Source organism: Pristiophorus japonicus, chromosome 14 (genome assembly GCF_044704955.1).
Source record: "Pristiophorus japonicus isolate sPriJap1 chromosome 14, sPriJap1.hap1, whole genome shotgun sequence".
Lineage (NCBI taxonomy): Eukaryota > Metazoa > Chordata > Chondrichthyes > Pristiophoridae > Pristiophorus > Pristiophorus japonicus.
The window spans coordinates 67674704-67695667 of record NC_091990.1 but is presented as its reverse complement, the minus strand read 5'-3'; the positions used below and the strand labels follow the sequence as shown (position 1 = coordinate 67695667).

Here is a 20964-nt window from a genome sequence, read left to right as displayed (position 1 = left end):
TTTGCGTCTATTTTCACAAAAGAGAGGGGCAATACAGACACTGCTGTCGAGGACGACGAGTGTGAATTATTAGATGAAATAAACATAGTGAGAGAGGAGATATTAAGGCGTTCAACAGCTTTGAAAGTGGATAAATCTCCAGGCCTGGATGAAATGTATCCCAGGCTGTTAAGCGAAGCAAAAGAGGAAATAGCAGAGGCTTTGACCATCATTTTCCAATCTTCTCTGGCTTCAGGTGTGGTGCTAGAGGACTAATGTGGTATCTTTGTTTAAGAAGGGAGAAAGGGATAGACTGAGTAATTATGGGCCAGTCAGCCTAACCTCAGTAGTGGGAAAATTATTGGAAAAATCCTGAAGGACAGGATAAATCTACATTTAGAAAGACATGGATTAATCAGGGACAGTCAGCACGGATTTGTTAAGGGAAGGTCATGTCTGACTAACTTGATTGAATTTTTCGAGGAGGTAACCAGGAGGGTCGATGAGGGCAGTGTGTATGATGTAGTATATATAGATTTTAGCTTTTGATAAGGTACCACATGGCAGATTGATCACGAAAGTAAAAGCCCATGGGATCCAGGACAAAGTGGCAAGTTGGATCCAAAATTGGCTCAGAGGCAGGAAGCAAAGGGTAATGGTTGATGGGTGTTTTTGTGACTGGAAGGATGTTTCCAGTGGGGTTCTGCAGGGCTCAGTACTGGGTCCCTTGCTTTTTGTGATATAGATCAATGATCTAGACTTGAATATAGTGCGTATGATTAAGAAGTTTGCTGATAATACAAAATCGGCTGTGTGGTTGATAATGAAGAAGAAAGCTGTAGACTGCAGGAAGATATCAATCAGGTGGGCAGAACAGTGGCAAATGGCATTTAATCTGGAGAAGTGTGAGGTAATGCATTTGGGGAGGGTTAATAAGGAAAGGGAATACACATTAAATGGTAGGACATTGAGAAGTGTAGAGGAACAAAGGGACCTGGGAGTGCATGTCCACAGATTCCTGAAGGTAGCAGGCCAGGTAGATAAGGTGGTTAAGAAGGCATACGGAATACTTACCTATATTAGCCGAGACATAGAATATAAGAGCAGGGGGGGTTATGCTTGAACTGTATAAAACACATAAGACACCTCAAAACTGTATAAAACACACAAGTTGCTGGAGATATATCAGCAACGATGTCTCCGCAAGATCCTGCAAATCCCCTGGGAGGACAGACGCACCAACATTAGTGTCCTCGTCCAGGCCAACATCCCCAGCATTGAAGCACTGACCACACTTGATCAGCTCCGCTGGGCAGGCCACATGGTTCACATGTCAGACACGAGACTCCCAAAGCAAGCGCTCTACTCGGAACTCCTTCACGGCAAACGAGCCAAAGGTGGGCAGTGGAAACGTTATAAGGACACCCTCAAAGCCTCCCTGATAAAGTGCAATATCCCCACTGACACCTGGGAGTCCCTGGCCGAAGACCGCCCTAGGAGAAAGTGCATCCGGGAGGGCGTTGAGCTCTTCGAATCTCAACGCCGCGAGTGTGAAGATGTCAAGCGCAGGCAGCAGAAGGAACGGGTGGTAAATCAGTCCCACCCACCCCTTCCCTCGACGAATGTCTGTCCCACCTGTGACAGGGTCTGTGGCTCTCGTATCGGACTGTTCAGCCACCAAAGAACTCACTTCAGGAGTGGAAGCAAGTCTTCTTCGATTCCGAGGGACTACCTATGATGATGATGATAAAACACTGGTTAGGCCACAGCTGGAGTACTGTGTGCAGTTCTGGTCACTGCATTACAGGAAGGACATGCTTGCACTGGAGAGGGTACAGAGGAGATTTATGAGAATGTTGTCGGGAATGGAGAATCTTAGCTATGAGGACAGATTGGATAGGCTGGGTTTGTTTTCCTTGGAACAGAGAAGGCTGAGGGGAGACCTCATTGAGATGTATAAAATTATGAGGGACCTGGATATATTGGATAGAAAGGGCATATTTCCCTTAGCAGAGGGGTCAACAACCAGGGGGCATAAATTTAAGTAATTGTTAGAAGGTTTAGAGGGGATTTGAGGGGAAATTTCTTCATGCAGAGGGTTGTGGGCATCTGGAACTCACTGCCTGAAAGGGTGGTAGAGGCAGAAACCCTCACTACATTTAAAAAGTACTTGGATGTGCATCTGAAGTGCCATAACCTGCAGGGCTAGGGACTAAGAGCTGGAAAGTGGGATTAGGCTGGATAGCCTCTTGTTGGCCGGCACGGACACAATGGGCTGAAATAGCCTCCTTCTGTGCTGTAAATTTCTATGATTCTATGACCTGTGGGATCTGTACCCCAGTATGAGGAGGACCTGTGGTATCTGTACCCCAGTATGAGGAGGACCTGAGGGATCTGTACCCCAGTATGAGGACGACCTGTGGGATCTGTACCCCAGTACGTGGAGGACCTATGGGATCTGTACCCCAGTACGTGGAGGACCTGTGGGATCTGTACCCCAGTACGTGGAGGACCTGAGGGATCTGTACCCCAGTACGTGGAGGACCTGTGGGATCTGTACCACAGTACGTGGAGGACCTGAGGGATCTGTACCCCAGTATGTGGAGGACCTGTGGGATCTGTACCCCAGTACGTGGAGGACCTGAGGGATCTGTACCCCAGTACGTGGAGGACCTGAGGGATCTGTACCCCAGTACGTGGAGGACCTGAGGGATCTGTACCCCAGTACGTGGAGGACCTGAGGGATCTGTACCCCAGTATGAGGAGGACCTGTGGGATCTGTACACCAGTACGTGGAGGACCTATGGGATCTGTACCCCAGTATGAGGAGGACCTGTGGTATCTGTACCCCAGTACGTGGAGGACCTATGGGATCTGTACCCCAGTACGAGGACGACCTGTGGTATCTGTACCCCAGTACATGGAGGACCTGAGTGATCTGTACCCCAGTACGTGGAGGACCTGAGGGATCTGTACCCCAGTACGAGGAGGACCTGTGGGATCTGTACACCAGTACGAGGAGGACCTGAGGGATCTGTACCCCAGTGCGTGGAGGACCTGAGGGATCTGTACCCCAGTATGTGGAGACCTATGGGATCTGTACCCCAGTATGAGGAGGACCTAAGGGATCTGTACCCCAGTACGTGGAGGACCTGAGTGATCTGTACCCCAGTACGTGGAGGACCTGTGGGATCTGTACACCAGTACGAGGAGGACCTGAGGGATCTGTACCCCAGTGCGTGGAGGACCTGAGGGATCTGTACCCCAGTATGTGGAGGACCTGAGGGATCTGTACACCAGTATGAGGAGGACCTGTGGTATCTGTACCCCAGTACGTGGAGGACCTGTGGTACCTGTACCCCAGTACGTGGAGGACCTGTGGTACCTGTACCCCAGTATATGGAGGACCTATGGGATCTGTACCCCAGTACGTGGAGGACCTGAGGGATCTGTACCCCAGTACGTGGAGGACCTATGGGATCTGTACCCCAGTACGTGGAGGACCTATGGGATCTGTACCTCAGTACGTGGAGGACCTGAGGGATCTGTACCCCAGTACGTGGAGGACCTATGGGATCTGTACCCCAGTACGTGGAGGACCTGAGGGATCTGTACCCCAGTACGTGGAGGACCTGTGGTACCTGTACCCCAGTACGTGGAGGACCTTTGGGATCTGTATCCATTCACGATGTAGAATGTTTGGGAGAGCAGAGGAACTAAAGGGAAGAAAACTAGAATATCAACATATCAGGAGCTGATCATTGGTGTCTCCCCTCCCTCCCACTCACAGAAACTCGAGAACTCGGCTGTGGGGTACAGCGTGTCTGACATTCCTGTGGAGCAGGTGAGAGTGGATATAAAGTTGGTTTGCTGCACACTTACTGTTGATAAGTGCGTTACTCAGCTGCCAAGAAGCTTTCTCACTGGATGAGATTCTCAGTAAACGAGGCAATTTGCTCAGCTTTGTACCACAGCCCTTTAATCATTCACTTAGTGATCTACAGAAACAATAAACAGCAAATGCCAGTGGAAATTGTAATGACACAAAGGAGTTTAAACTTCGAAAGAGGGCTTTTTGTGCCATTGATGTTGAGCAGAGAGGGACTGCACTGTGTCTGAGTGTGATCCAACCCGCAGCATGTGTACGGCTGGCTGTGAAACTACAAGCTTCTCGGTCCTGCTCTCTGCTGAGTTTGCTGTTAGTAGGGAGAAAGGAAGAAAGACTTGTATTTATATAGCGGCTTTCACATCCTCAGAACCTCCCAAAGCGCTTTATAGCCAAGTACTTTTGAAGTGTAGTCATTGTTGTAATGTAGGAAATGCTACAGGCAATTGGTTCATGGCAGCTCCCACAAACAGCACTGTGACCAGATAATCTGTTTTTGTTATGTTCATTGAGGGATAGATATTGACCAGGACACCAGGGATAACTCCCCTGCTCTTCTTCAAAATAGTGCCATGGGATCTTTTACATCCACCCGAGAGTAGACGGGGCCTTGGTTTAACGTCTCATCTGAAAGACGGCACCTCCTCAGCACTGCACTGGAAGTGTCAGCCTGGATTATGGTCTCAAGTCTCAGGAGTGGGACTTGAACCCACAACCTTGTGACTGAGAGGCGAGCGTGCTGCCCACTGACTCTGCATTTGGGCTCAATGTACTTGGATCATCAGGCTGTGTCTGCCCTCTGGCCATTGTGGGAATGTGCAGCTACTGGAGGCAGTGTGATAATCCGCCTAGCGGTGTCACTGGTCTCTGTGACAGGCGTCCAGCTCTGTCCCGTCTCCTCTTTAAAAGCTCTGTAGGATTTTTTAATAATAATTTTTAGCTAGACCAACGTATTGTGAAGGTTAAACTGAAATCTATTGGCTGGACTCTGGGGGTCAAATCATGGCTCTGGGGGGTCAAACCCTGGTTCTGGGGGGTCAAACCCTGGTTCTGGGGGGTCAAACCCTGGCTCTGGCCAGCTGTAGGAGCTGAGAGTGTGGCCTACCCATTAGAGGGAGGCCTTAGCACGGGGATGATATTGGGAATTCTCAGCACTGTGAGGTGTTGGGTGGGTGCAGCAGGAGACACGATCATTATCGATCATGGCTGAGCCATTATGGAAGTATCCTGGGAAGAATGGAACGTCTCAAAATTGACACTTGTGTCAAGAAAGGCTTCCATTGGCTGATAGTCCATGTGACAGTTTACTCAGTTTAACTCTCATTTCTGATCAGCCCTCTCCTGTAATTCCGATCGTCCCCACCCTGATCGTCCTCTCCCCCATCCTGATCTCCCCCGACCTCTCCCCATCCCGATTGCCCTCTTCCCCCATCCTGATCGTCCACCCCATCCCCAATCCGATCGCCCCATCCCGATCGATCCCCCACCCCATCCCATTCGTCCCCTCTCTCCATCCTCATCGACCCCTGAAGGTGAATGGGAAAGGGTTTGGTCCATGGAAGCTCTCTGGCTGGATCTGATTGCCAGATAGTCATTCTCACTAATAACAGCGTACGGAGATTCACTGCAACTGTAGTGAGGCTGTGAGCCTTGGGAAGGAGGGTTTTGAGGTGCGACTGTTTCGATGGGATTGCAGAGACTCAGTGTGAATGCAGTCCATGCTGCAGATGAACTTCAGCGCAGGCAGACTCCGTCCAGCCAGGCCGTCTTTGGTCGCATCCCAGAGACTTTGAGCTTTAGTTCAAAATTTGTGTAAAGGCTTGACCATCTTGGCACATATTTCTGTCTCAATCATTCTTTAAACTTGGGGCCATTGGTATCTGCTTAGCTCAGACTTAACCTCTGCGAACTGAAAGAGCACCTAACAGCAGTATTTCTCACAGGTTTTTGGCCCTGTTTCAGGTTGTCTAATGCTGTTTTTATTTGTGTGCTTTTTCAGCACCTGCAGCAATGGCCAATGGGATTGCGATCAATATGCGTGTCTGATCAATCCGGAAATGATCCATGACATCAACCGAGGGAACTATGGGTAGGTGACCTTCTCCAACAACAATATATGAAGGTACCAAACATGTGTGTGTTTGATATGTTAATTGCACATTTGTCATAAAACTAAGTTACATACATGTGTATTATAACCATGTTCCTCACACACGCGTGTGCTGTAACAGTGTTACCCACACACGTGTTAAGAGAGAATGGCGCAGTACCTGTTTTTAGGCACTAAAAGGGTGCCTAAGCTTCCAATATGGTGGGCAGGAAGCATTGGTTATTACCAGCCATGTACTATATTGATGTAGGCAAAAAATAGGCATGCAGGACCGGTTTGAGGCCCCCAGTAAAAAATTGGGATTCCCTGAACATAGCCGGCACCAGGCTGGCAGTTCAGGAAACCTGCTCGACATGTGGCCAACGAGCAGTCCTTAAAGGGCTGCTGCATGCCACCACCAACAGGGCAAGTGCTTCCCCCCCTCCCCCCCTCCGGCTCCACAGCTGCAGCCACCAATCATTCCCCCCTCCACCCCCCACCCCTCGCCGCACTGATCGAACCCCGTCCTGATCAAATACCACCTATGTTCGCACTCCCCACTGCCCGACACCCCCTCTCCTGCCCCCTTCTCCTACACCCCACTGCATCCTTCTCTTACCACCCCCCCCCCACACCCCCCGCACCCGAGACAGACTTGTGGCTCCTGCCATAACCTGAAATTCCAGAGGTCTTCACCAGCGAGCTGCCTGAGCAGCGAAGCCCAGCAAGTGTCTGCAGCTGAATTAATGAGGCCCGACGCCCAACAATGGGCGGCCTATCGATACCGCCTAGGAGAGGGGTGGATATCATGGAAACATAGAAACATAGAAATTTACAGGGCAGAAGGAGGCCACTTCGGCCCATCGTGTCCGCACCGGCCGACAAAGAGCCGCAAGGCCCTCGGTCAGCAGCCCTAAAGATTACATATAAACCTATCAACAATGACAGAAAGGCAAAGAACACCCAGTCCAACCAGTCCGCCCCGCACAACTGTGACACCCCTTATACTGAAACATTCTACACTCCACCCCAACCGGAGCCATGTGATCTCCTGGGAGAGGCAAAAAACCAGATAAAAACCCAGGCCAATTTAGGGGGAAAAAATCTGGGAAAATTCCTCTCCGACCCATCCAGGCGATCGACACTAGTCCAGGAGATCACCCTGGCTGTATTCTATTCCCTGCAGTACTTACCATTATATCTGCACCGTCCAACCAAAGGTCATCCTGTCTAATCCCAATTGCCAGCTCTAGGTCCGTAACCCTGCAGGTTACTGCACTTTAAGTGCCCATCCAACCATCTCTTAAAAGTGGTGAGGGTTTCTGCATCCACCACTCTTCCAGGCAGCAAGTTCCAAATCCCCACAACCCTCTGCGTAAAGAAGCCCCCCTCAAATCCCTGCTAAACATTCCACCAACCACCTTAAAAGTATGCCCCCTCAATAGACCCTTACTATCCACTATGTCCAGGCCCCTCAATATTTTGTACACCTCAATGAGGTCTCCTCTCAACCTCCTCTGTTCCAATGAGAACAAACCCAGCCTATCCAATCTGTCCTCATAACTAAGATTCTCCATTCCAGGCAGCATCCTGGTAAATCTCCTCTGCACCCTCTCTCGAGAGCAATCACTTCCTTCCGATAATACGGCGACCAGAACTGCATGCAGTACTCCAGTTGTGGCCTAACCAAAGTATTATACAATTTAAGCATAACCTTCCTGCTCTTACAGTTTATGCCTCAGCCAATAAAGGCAAGCATTCCGTATGCCTTCTTAACCACCTTATCCACCTGGCCTGCTACTTTCAGGGATCTTGGGACAAGCACTCCAATGTCCCTTTCTTCATCTACACTATTAAGTGGCCTACCGCTTAATGTGTATACTCTTTCCCTATTAGCCCTCCCAAAGTCCATCACCTCACACTTCTCTGAATTAAATTCCATTTGCCACTGCTCTGCCCACCTGATCAGTAGATTGATATCCTCCTGCAGCCCATGACTTTCCTCTTCATTATCAACCACACAGTCAATTTTAGTGTCATCTGCAAACTTCTTAATCATACTCCCTATATTCAAATCTAACTCGTTGATATATACCACAAAAAGCAAGGGACCCAGTAATGAGCCCTGCGGAACCCCACTGGAAACATCCTTCCAGTCACAAAAACATCCATCAATCATTACTCTTTGCTTCCTACCTCCAAGCCAATTTTGGCTCCAACTTGCCACTTTGCCATGTATCCCATGGACTTTAACCTTCATGAGCAGTCTACCATGTGGTACCTTATCAAAAGCCTTGCTAAAATCCATATATATTATATCGTATGCACTACCCTCATCGATCCTCTTGGTTATCTCCTCAAAAAATTCAATCAGGTTAGTCAAACACGATCTTCCCTTCACAAATCTGTGCTGACTGTCCCTAATTAATCCTTGACTTTCCAAATGCAGATTTATCCTTCTTTCAGGATTTTGTCCAATAATATTTCCCATCACTGATGTTAGGCTGACAGGCCTGTAATTACTCGGCCTATCCCTTTTTCCCTTCTTAAACAAGAGTACTACATTAGCAGTCCTCCAATCCTCCGGCACCATGCCCAGATCCAAAGAGGACTGGAAAATGATGGTCAAGACCTCTGCTATTTCCTCTTTTGCTTCGCTTAACAGCCTTGGATGCATTTCATCCGGGCCTGGGGACTTATCTACTTTCAAAGCTGCTAAACTCCTTAATACTTCCTCTCTCTATATATTTATTTCATTCAGAATATCACATTCCTCCTCAAAAGCAATATTTGTATTTTCACTTTCCTTTGTGAAAACAGATGCAAAGTATTCGTTAAGAACCCTACCAACATCTTTTGCCTCCACACAAAGATTACCCTCATGGTCTCTAATAGGCCCTACCCTTTCTTTAGTTACTCTCTTACTCTTAATATGTTTATAGAACATTTTAGGGTTTTCCTTAATTTTACTGGCCAAGAATTTCTCGTGCTCTCTCTTAGCATTCCTAATATCCTTTTTAATTTTGCCTCTTAACTTTCTATATTCCTCTAAAGATTCTAAACTATTTAGCCGTTGATATATGACATAAGCATCCCTTTTTTTCTTAATCCTCCCCTGTAAGTCCCTAGACATCCAGGGGGCTCTAGAATTATTTTTCCCACCCTTTTTCTTTAAGAGCACATGTTTGGCCTGAGCCTTCCTGATCTCCTCCTTGAATGCCTCCCACTGTTCCGACACCGATTTACCCACAAGTAGCTGTTTCCATTCCACCATGGCCAAATCATTCCTTAACTTAGCAAAATTAGCTTTTCCTCAATGCGGGACTTTTATTCCAGGCCTATTCTTGTCCTTATCCATAACCAACTTGAATCTGATTGAATTATGGTCACTGGCACCCAAGTGCTCTCCCACTAATACCCCTTCAACCTGCCCAGCTTCATTCCCCAAAACTAAATCCAAAACCGCCCCCTCTCATGTTGGGCTTGCTACATACTGACTAAAAAAGTTCCCCTGAATGCATTTCAAGAATTCCACACCCTCTATACCCTTCACACTAAATTTGTCCCAATCAATATTTGGATAGTTAAAATCCCCTACTATTACTACCCTATGGTTTTTAGACTTCACAGCAATTTGCCTGCATATTTGCTCCTCTATCTCCCCCCCCTACTGTTTGGGGGTCTATAATACACGCCCAGCAATGTGATCGCCCCTTTTTTATTTTTCAATTCGACCATATGGCCTCATTTGATGGTCCCTCTAACATATCATCCCTCCTCACCGCTATAATAGTTTCTTTAATCAGTACCACAACGCCCCACCCTACTTTTTACCTCCCTCTCTATCTTGTCTAAAAATCCTGTAACCAGGAATATTGATCTGCCAAATCTGCCCCTCTTTCAGCCTTGCTTCTATAATGGCTATAACGTCACCCTCCCAAGTGTCTACCTGTGCTCTTAGCTCATCCGCCTTATTCGCTATACTCCTTGCATCAAAGTATATACCATTCAGCACAGGAAGACCTCCTTGCTTACTACATACTGAGCCCTGTTTCCTCTGTCTTACAGATTCGCCTTCTAGATTCTTGCTATCCAGCTTCTGCTTTACTTCCTTCCCTTTTGAATTTGTTCTTTGGTTCCCATCCCCCTGCCAAGCTAGTTTAAACTCTCCCCAACAGCACTAGCAAAACTCCCCATGAGGATATTGGTCCCGATGCTGTTGAGGTGCAATCCGTCCGATTTATACAGGTCCTGTCTCCCCCAGAAACGGTCCCAATGCCTCAAGAATTTAAAGCCCTCCCTCCTACACCAACTTTCCAGCCACGTGTTCACCCTCTCTATCCTTCTATTCTTATACTCATTAGCACGTGGCACCGGTAGTAACCCGGAGATTACGACCTTTGAGGTCCTACCCTTTAATTTCCTTTCTAGCTCCCTGAATTCTTCCTGTAGGACCTCATCCCTCATTTTACCTGTAGTTGGTCCCGATATGGACCACGACCTCAAGCTATTTACCCTCCCCCCATAGAATGCCCTGCGTCCGCTCTGTGACATCCTTGACCTTGGTACCAGGGAGGCACAAAACCATTCGGGGAGTCACGTCTACGGCCGCAGAAACTCCTGTCTGTTCCCCTAACTATAGAACCCCTATCACTAGGGCTCTTTTGTTCTTCGTCCCTCCCCCTGTGCAGCTGAGCCACCCGTGGTGCCTTGGAATTGGCTCTGGCTGCACTCCCCAGAGGCACCATCGTCCTTACCGATACTCAGAAGTGAATATTGGTTTGAAAGCGAGATGGACTCACGGGGGGATCTCCTGCACTACCTGCCTCACACACTTACTACGTCTGGTGGTCACACACTTCCTCTCTACCTGCACGCCTTTAAGCTGCAGGGTGACTACCTCCTGAAACGTGCTATCCATGTAGCTCTCAGCCTCACGGATGCACCTTATTGACTCCACCCGCTGCCCCAGCTCCGAAACGCGGAGCTCGAGTAGTTGAAGTTGGAGACACCTCCTTACACATGGTTGTCTAGGCTGCGCGAAGCGTCCAGGACTCCCCACATGCCGCAGGATGTGCACTCCATGGGACTGAGCTGTACTGCCACCCCTCTAGTTAGACTTATCTAGTTTAAAATCTACTTAAAAAGAAATGGAGAAAAGGGAGCTACTCACCAACTCACCTCACCGACCTCAGTTGCCTCCCGAACTCACCAACCTCTGTGGCCTCCCGACCTCTCAGCTTCTGAACTCCCGACCTACTTAAAAAGAAATAGAGAAAAGGGAGCTACTCACCAACTCACCTCACCAACCTCCGAGGCCTCCGAACTCCTGGCCTCTGAACTCCCGACTCGTCGACCTCAGGGCCTACCTATTCGTCGACCTCAGGGCCAACCGACTCGCCAACCTCACAGGGCCTACCGACTCGCCGATCTCTGCGGCCTTCCAATGTCACCGACCTCCCGCTCTCGGACTCTCCCGCTCTCAGACTCTCCCGCTCTCGGACTCTCCCGGAACTTCACAATCATAGAATCATAAAAGTTTACAGCACACCGGCCAACAAGAGGCTATCCAGACTAATCCCACTTTCCAGCTCTTGGTCCCTAGCTCTGCAGGTTATGGCACTTCAGGTGCACATCCAAGTATTTGTTAAATGTGGTGAGGGTTTCTGCCTCTACCACCCTTTCAGGCAGTGAGTTCCAGACCCCCATCACCCTCTGCATGAAGAGATTTCCCCTCAAATCCCTATTAAACCTACTAACAATTACTTTCAATTTATGCCCCCTGGTTGTTGACCCCTCTGCTAAGGGAAATAGGCCCTTTCTTTCCACTCTTTCCAGGCCCCTCATAATTTTATATACTTCAATGAGGTCTCCCCTCAGCCTCCTCTGTTCCAAGGAAAACAAACCCAGCCTATCCAATCTGTCCTCAAAAGCTAAGATTCTCCACTCCTGGGACCATCCTCATAAATCTTCTCTGTACCCTCTCCAGTGCAATCACGTCCTTCCTGTAATGCGGTGACCAGAACTGCACACAGTACTCCAGCTGTGGCCTAACCAGTGTTCTATACAGTTTAAGCATAACCCCCCTGCTCTTATATTCTGTGCCTTAGCTAATAAAGGCAAGTATTCCATATGCCTTCTTAACCACCTTATCTACCTGGCCTGCTACTTTCAGGGATCTGTGGACATGCACTCCCAGGTCCCTTTGTTCCTCTACACTTCTCAATGTCCTACCATTTAATGTGTATTCCCTTTCCTTGTTAAGCCCTCCCCAAATGCATTATCTCACACATCTCTGGATTAAATTCCATTTGCCACTGTTCTGCCCACCTGACCAGCTCATTGATATCTTCCTGCAATCTGCAGCTTTCTTCTTCATTATCAACCACACAGCCTATTTTTGTATCATCTGAAAACTTCTTAATCATACCTCCCACATTCAAGTCTAGTTCATTGATGTATATCACAAAAAGCAAGGGACCCAGTACTGAGCCCTGCGGAACCCCACTAGAAACATCCTTCCAGTCACAAAAACAACCATCAACCATTAACCTTTGCTTCCTGCCTCTGAGCCAATTTTGGATCCAACTTGTTACTTTGCCCTGGATCCCATGGGCTTTTATTTTCATGACCAGTCTGCCATGTGGGACCATATCAAAAGCCTTGCTAAAATCCATATACACTACATCATACACACTGCCCTCATCGACCCTCCTGGAAATTTTCAATCAAGTTAGTCATACGACCTTCCCTAAGCAAATCCGTGCTGACTGTCCCTGATTAATCCTTATCTTTCTAAATGTAGATTTATCCTTCAGGATTTTTCCAATAATTTTCCCACGACTGAGGTTAGGCTGACTGGCCTGTAATTACTCAATCTATCCCTTTCTCCCTTCTTAAACAAAGGTACCACATTAGTCCTCTAGCGCCATACCTGAAGCCAGAGAAGATTGGAAAATGATGGTCAAAGCCTCTGCTATTTCCTCTTTTGCTTCGCTTAACAACCTGGGCCTGGGGACTTACCAACTTTCAAAGCTGCTAAACCCCCAATACCTCCTCTCTCACTTGGTTATTTCATCTAATATTTCACACTCCTCCTCCCTGATTGCAATGTCTGCATCGCCCCTCTCTTTTGTGAAAACAGACACAAAGTATTCATTAAGAACCTTACCCACACCTTCCGCCTCCACACACAGATTACCCTCATGGTCTCTAATAGGCCCCATCCTTTCTTTAGCTATCCTCTTGCTCTTAATATATTTATAAAACATCTTTGGGTTTTCCTTGAATTTACTTGCCAAGAATTTTTCATGCCCTCCCTTTGCTTTCCTAATTTCCCTTTTGATCTCATCCCAACACTTTCTATACTCCTGTAGAGTTTCTGCATTATTCAGCCCTCGGTATCTGTCATAAGCCTCCCCTTTTTTCTTTATCCTACCCTGTATGTCCCTAGACATCCAGGGGGCTCTAGATTTGTTAATCCCACCCTTTTTCTTTAAGGGGACATATTTGGCCTGAACCCTGTGGATCTCCTCCTTGAATGCCTCCCACTGCTCTGACACTGATTTACCTTCAAGTAGCTGTTTCCAGTCCACTTTGGCTAAATCTCATTTAGGCTTAGCAAAGTTGACTTTTCCCCAATTTGGAACTTTTATTCCTGTTCTATCCTTGTTCTTTTCCATAACTACCTTAAATCTGACTGAATTATGCTCTCCTGTTGATAACCCTTTCACCTGCCCAGCTTCATTCCCGAAAACTAAATCCAGAACCGCCCCCTCCCTTGTTGGACTTGCTACATACTGGGTAAAAAAGTTCTCTTGAATGCATTTTAGGGATTCCGCACCCTCTATACCCTTCACACTAATTTTGTCCCTGTTAACATTAGGATATTTGAAATCCCTTACTATTACTGCCCTATTAGTTTTTGCACCTCAGAAATTTGCCTACATATTTGTTCTTCTATCTCCCTCTCACTGTTTGGGGGTCTATAGTACACTCCCAGCAGTGTGATCGCCCCTTTTTTTGTTTTTCAGTTCGACATAAATGGCCTCGTTTGATGATCCCTCCAACATATCATCCCTCCTCACCGCTGTAATAGTTTCTGAAATCAAAGCCGTGACCCCCCTCCCTTTTTACCCCCCTCTCTATCCCTTCTAAAAATCCTGTGACCAGGAATGTTGAGTTGCCATACCTGCCATCTTTTAGCTATGTCTCACTAAAGCTATAATGTCATACTCCTAAGTGTCTACCTGTGCTCTCAGCTCATCTGCCTTATTCGCCATACTCCTTCCATTGAAGTATATACCATTTAGTACAGCCAGACCTCCTGGTTGACTACTTTCTAGCCCTTGTTTCCTCTGTCCTTCAAATTCACTCTCTACATATTTGTTTTCCAATTCCAGCTTTACTCCCCTCCCTACTGAATCTACCCTCAGGTTCCCATCCCCCTGCCAAGCTAGTTTAAACCCTCCCCAACAGCACTAACAACTCCCCCCGCCACCGTGGGGATATTGGTCCCGGCCCTGTTGAGGTGCAACCCGTCCGGTTTGTACAGATCCCACCTCCCCCAGAAACAGTCGCAATGCCTCAGGAATCTAAAGCCCTCCCTCCTGCACCATCTCTCCAGCTACGCGTTCGTCTGCTCATATCGGGTGGCCTATCGCTATCGCCTGGGGAGGAGGTGTATATTTTTTTAATTCGTTTTTGGATGTAGGCATCTGTGGCAAGACCAGCATTTATTGCCCATTCCTAATTGCCCGTGAGAAGGTGGTGGTGATCCACCTTCTTGAACCGCTGCAGTCCATGTGGTGAAGGTGCTCCCACGGTGCTGTTAGGGAGGGAGTTCCAGGATTTTGAGCCAGCAACGATGAAGGAACAGTGATATATTTCCAACTCAGGATGGTGTGTGACTTGGCGGGGTACTTGAGGTGGTGGTGGTCCCGTGCGCCCTGCTGTCCTTGTCCTTCTAGGTGGTAGAGGTCACTGGTTTGGGAGGTGCTGCTGAAGAAGCCTTGGTGAGTTGCTGCAGTGCATCTTGTAGATGGTGCACACTGCAGCCACGGTGCGCCGGTGGTGGAGGGAGTGAATGTTGAAGGTGGTGGATGGGATGCCGATCAAGCGGGCTGCTTTGTCCTAGATGGTGCCGAGCTTCTTGAGTGTTGTTGGAGCTGCACTTATCCAGGCAAGTGGAGAGTATTCTATCACACTCCTGATTTATGCCTTGTAGATGGTGGAAAGGCTTTGGGGAGTCAGGAGGTGAGACACTCACCGCAGAATGCGAGGAGTATTCGGAATAAGGTGGACGAATGAACTGCGCAGATAGCAGTTAATGGATATGATGTAGTTGGCATCACGGAGACATGGCTCCAGGGTGACCAAGGCTGGGAACTCAACATCCAGGGGTATTCAACATTTAGGAAGGATTGACAGAAAGGAAAAGGAGGCGGGGTGGCGTTGCTGGTTAAAGAGGAAATTAATGCAATAATAAGGAAGGACATTGGTTTGGATGATGTGGAATCGGTATGGGTGGAGCTACGGAATACCAAAGGGCAGAAAACGCTGGTGGGAGTTGTGTGCAGGCCACCAAACAGTCGTAGTGAGGTTGGGCACAGCATTAAACAAAAAATAAGGGATGTGTGCAATAAAGGTGCAGCAGTTATCATGGGCGACTTTAATTTACATATAGATTGGGCTAACCAAACTGGTAACAATGCGGTGGAGGAGGATTTCCTGGAGTGTATTAGGGATGGTTTTCTTGACCAATATGTCGAGGAACCAACTAGAGAGCTGGACATCCTAGACTGGGTGATGTGTAATGAGAAGGGACTAATTAGCAATCTTGTTGTGCGAGGCCCCTTGGGGAAGAGTGACCATAATATGGTAGAATTCTTTATTAAGATGGAGAGTGACACAGTTAAATCAGAAACTAGGGTCCTGAACTTAAGGAAAACTAACTTCGACGGCATGAGGCATGAATGGGCGAGAGTAGACTGGCGAGTGATACTTAAAGGGTTGACGGTGGATAGGCAATGGCAAACATTTATAGATCACATGGATGAACTTCAACAATTGTATATCCTTGTCTGGAGTAAAAATAAACAGGGAAGGTGGCTCAACTGCGGCTACCAAGGGAAATTAAGGATAATGTTAGATCCAAGGAAGAGGCATATAAATTGGCCAGAAAAAGCAGCAAATCAGAGGACTGGAAGAAATTTAGAATTCAGCAGAAGAGGACAAAGGGTTTAATTAGGAGGGGGAAAATAGAGTACGAGAGGAAGCTTGCCGGGAACATAAAAACTGACTGCAAAAGCTTCTATAGATATGTGAAGAGAAAAAGATTAGTGAAGACAAATGTAGGTCCCTTGCAGTCAGAATTAGGTGAATTTATAATGGGGAACAAAGAAATGGTGGACCAATTGAACAAATACTTTGGTTCTGTCTTTACGAAGGAAGACACAAATAACCTTCCGGATGTACTAGGGGACCAAGGGTCGAGTGAGAAGGAGGAATTGAAGGAATCCTAATTAGGCGGGAAATTGTGTTGGGAAAATTGATGGGATTGAAGGCCGATAAATCTCCGGGGCCTGATTGTCTGCATCCCAGAGTACTTAAGGAAATGGCCCTAGAAATAGTGCATGCATTGGTGATCATTTTCCAACAGTCTATCGACTCTGGATCAGTTCCTATGGACTGGAGAGTAGCTAATGTAACACCACTTTTTAAAAAAGGAGGGAGAGAGAAAACGGGTAATTCTAGACCGGTTAGCCTGACATCAGTGGTGGGGAAAATGTTGGAATCAATTATTAAGGATGAAATAGCAGCGCATTTGGAAAGCAGTGACAGGATCGGTCCAAGTCAGCATGGATTTATGAAAGGGAAATCATGCTTGACAAATCTTCTGGAATTTTTTGAGGATGTAACTAGTAGAGTGGACAAGGGAGAAGCAGTGGATGTGATGTATTTGGACTTTCAAAAGGCCTTTGACAAGGTCCCACATAAGAGATTAGTGTGCAAAATCAAAGCACATGGTATTGGGGGTAACGTACCGGCGTGGATAGAGAACTGGTTGGCAGACAGGAAGCAGAGAGTCGGTCCTTTTCGGAATGGGAGGCAGTGACTAGTGGAGTGCCGCAGGGCTCAGTGCTGGGACCCCAGCTCTTTACAATATACATCAATGATTTGGATGAAGGAATTGAATGTAATATCTCCAAGTTTGCAGATGACACTAAACTAGGTGGTGGTATGAGCTGTGAGGAGGATGCTAAGAGGCTGCAGGGTGACTTGGACAGTTTATGTGAGTGGGCAAATGCATGGCAGATGCAGTATAATGTGGATAAATGTGAGGTTATCCATTTTGGTGGCAAAAACACGAAGGCAGAATATTATCTGAATGGCGGCAGATTTGGAAAAGGGGAGATGCAATGAGATCTGGGTGTCATGGTTCATCAGTCATTGAAAGTTGACATGCAGGTACAGCAGGCGGTGAAGAAGGCAAATGGCATGTTGGACTTCATAGCTAGGGGATTCGAGTATAGGAGCAGGGAGGTTTTACTGCAGTTGTACAGGGCCTTGGTGAGGCCTCACCTGGAATATTGTGTTCAGTTTTGGTCTCCTAATCTGAAGAAGGACGTTCTTGCTATTGAGGGAGTGCAGCGAAGGTTCACCAGACTGATTCCAGGGATGGTTGGACTGACATATGAGGAGAGACTGGATCAACTGGGCCTTTATACACTGGAGTTTAGAAGGATGAGAGGGGATCTCATAGAAACGTATAAGATTCTGACGGGACGGTACAGGTTAGATGCGGGAAGAATGTTCCCAATGTTGGGGAAGTCCAGAACCAGGGGACACAGTCTTAGGATAAGGGGTAAGCCATTTTGGACCGAGATGAGGAGAAATGTCTTCACTCAGAGAGTTGTTAACCTGTGGAATTCCCTGCTGCAGAGAGTTGTTGATGCCAGTTCATTGGATGTATTCAAGAGGGAGTTAGATATGGCCCTTATGGCTAAAGGGATCAAGGGGTGTGGAGAGAATGCGGAAAAGGGGTACTGAGGTGAATGTTCAGCCATGATCTTATTGAATGATGGTGCAGGCTCGAAGGGCCGAATGGCCTACTCCTGCACCTATTTTCTATGTTTTTATATTTCGAGAATACCCAGCCTCTGACCTGCTCTTGTAGCCACAGTATTTATGTGGCTGGTCCAGTTAAGTTTCTGGTCAATGGTGACCCCCAGGATGTTGATGGTGGTCGATTCGGCAATGGTAATGCCATTGAATGTCATGGGGCGGTGGTTAGACTCTCACTTGTTGGAGATGGTCATTGCCTGACACTTGTGTGGCCCGAATGTTACTTGCCACTTATCAGCCCAAGCCTGAATGTTGTCCAGGCCTTGCTGCATGCGGGCATGGACTGTTCCATTATCTGAGGAGTTGCGAATGGAACTTGCCACATCAGCCCAAGCTGGTAAGTGGCAAGTCAGTGCAAAAGACAAAGCTGGAGCATTTACAACCATATTCAGTCAGAAGTGCCAAGTGGATGATCCAGATCAGCCTCCTCCTGAGGTCCCCACCATCACATATATCGGGCAGCCTATTGATATCGCCGGGGGAGGGGGTGTATATCAGGCAGCCTATCGATATCGTCGGGGGAGGGGGTGTATATCGGGCAGCCTATGGATATCGCCGGGGGAGGGGGTGTATATCAGGCAGCCTATCGATATCGCCGGGGGAGGGGGTGTATATCAGGCAGCCTATGGATATCGCCGGGGGAGGGGGTGTATATCAGGCAGCCTATCGATATCGCCGGGGGAGGGGGTGTATATCAGGCAGCCTATGGATATCGCCGGGGGAGGGGGTGTATATCAGGCAGCCTATCGATATCGCCGGGGGAGGGGGTGTATATCGGGCAGCCTATGGATATCGCCGGGGGAGGGGGTGTATATCGGGCAGCCTATGGATATTGCTGGGGGAGGGGGTGTATATCGGGCAGCCTATGGATATTGCCGGGGGAGGGGGTGTATATTGGGCAGCCTATGGATATCGCCGGGGGAGTGGGTGTATATCAGGCGTCCTATCAATATCGCACATTTGATGCCACCAGCAAAGGTTGGTGTGTGTTGTTTCCAGGTGGGGTGATTTCCAGCACTACAGGATAAATTCTGCGACCCTGTGCTCCAAGTAGGCTCATACTCGTGGAGAATTATTGCGACAGTGTTGTCACAGCTCCCGCTGCACTGCTCTCGAGCACTGGGAGCACGGGGCCGCTGGATTCGGCCTTCTGGTCCTTGGCCTTCGGCTGGGTTTCTCCACAAGGCGACTGTGCCAGGCCTGACAGCCTGACCTTTCTCATTTCTCTCTGGGCAGGTGGACGGCTTCAAACTACAGCCAGCATTGGGGACTGACGCTGGATGAAGGAATCCGTTACCGGCTGGGTACCAAGCGACCCTCCACCACAGTGATGAACATGAATGAACTCAATGTAAGCCTCCCTCTCGAGACGCACAGAACAGTGGGTCTGTCGCGATGACGCCACGTGTGGGGCAGTTTTTAAACACGTGCTCAGAACGGGTGTGAGGTCAGCGGTGTGTCCGTGGGGCTCATACCATGGAGTTAGCGAGAGGCCAGAACCATTGTCAGCTCATTGCGATACAGCTGGCACGCAGCACAGTGCTCACTGTCCGGCAGCTCACTCAATGGGTGTCTCCATCAGCGAGCCCAGCTGGAGTAGCACTGAAAGTGGGGGAGGTGCACCAGGCCAGGGGTGGGGGGCCAGGAGAATGTCTCCTTTTGGGCACGACACCCGAGGATTATTATACTGGCCCTGGAGGGAGAATAATACCAGGCCTTAAAGGGTTAAATTAGGAGGGCGGGTTGTATAGACTAGGATTGTATTCCTTTGAGTTTGAGGGGTGTTTAAAATGTGAATGGATTTGATAGGCTAGATAGAGAGAAACGATTCCGTCTGCTGGAGGAGTCCCAAACGGGAGGCAGGGGTGATGTCAGAAGCGCTTCTTCACACAAAGGGTAGTGGAAACCTAGAGCCCTCTCCTGAAAAGGCTGTGGATGCTGGTGGCCATTGTGAGCTTTGTAGATTTTGCTGAGGGACATGAAGCAAAGGCAGTAAATGGTGCTGAGGTGCTGATCCGCCAGGATCGAATAGAATGGTGGAGCGAGCTCAAGCGGCTGAATGGCTCACCGGCTCACTTCCAAGCCCAACAGAAATTCCCCCCATTATAGTTCTGGGACATTTTTGGAGCAGTCTCTTTAAGGGTTGCTGGGACGAGCATTCATCACTGGGCACAGAGGGGCATTAAATCTCGCTGACCTTCTGCTGTAAAGTGTCGCCGTCCTTAGCAACGGCATGACAACGCCCGATTCCCGCGATTCAGGAGGTCAAGGGTCATCATGACATGCACAGAAGAGGAGACAGAGAGAGAGGGACCTGAGAGGCACTGAAAGCGTGTGTGGCTGTGGTGTGTGCTTGTCTGCTGTTGTGGGAAACACGACGGAGATTCACCAGTAGCAAAAAGCCTATTAAGCACCAAGAACATAATTGGCACCGAGTTTTCGTCCAACAAATAAGATATAACATGGAAGGGATGGAGGAGGCCCTGGAGCAGGTAACCAGAAACACTGGTGGCAGAGGGCTCCCAGTGGTCCCGGAGCGCGGCACTGCACTCCAAGGTGCTGCACCCCCATTGCCAACCACACATGAGAGCCAGCAGCAACATCTTGCTTCTGGCTCGGAGCACGTTCTCACCTCAGGACCAACCTCTCCCATATCCGTCCAAGCAGCGGTTCGGCCATCATCCCCCCACCCACCCCCCCCTCCCCCCAATGAAGCATCGCCTGAGGAGCTCCTTGGCCAGGCGGCTTGGAGCCAGGAGGGGAAGGGGTAGAGGTTGGGCGGAGAAGCGGGGGATGAGGGGGGGAAGGGTTGGTTTTTACAGAAATACTGATTTCAGACAAATTATTGGTTTAAATGTTTGAACAGAACCTTGTTGCGCATTGG

General features: G+C 48.4%; 1 protein-coding gene across 3 annotated transcripts in view; it reads left to right on the top strand.

The window, feature by feature from the left end:
- tinagl1 (tubulointerstitial nephritis antigen-like 1) overlaps nucleotides 1-20964 on the top strand; it is an 80772-nt gene that overhangs the window by 27756 nt on the left and 32052 nt on the right. For all 3 annotated transcript variants that reach the window (XM_070899282.1, XM_070899280.1, XM_070899283.1), the window contains exons 4-5: nucleotides 5865-5954; nucleotides 19317-19431. In XM_070899282.1, coding sequence (XP_070755383.1) covers nucleotides 5865-5954; nucleotides 19317-19431 — 205 coding nt within the window. The remainder of the gene's footprint in view (nucleotides 1-5864; nucleotides 5955-19316; nucleotides 19432-20964) is intronic.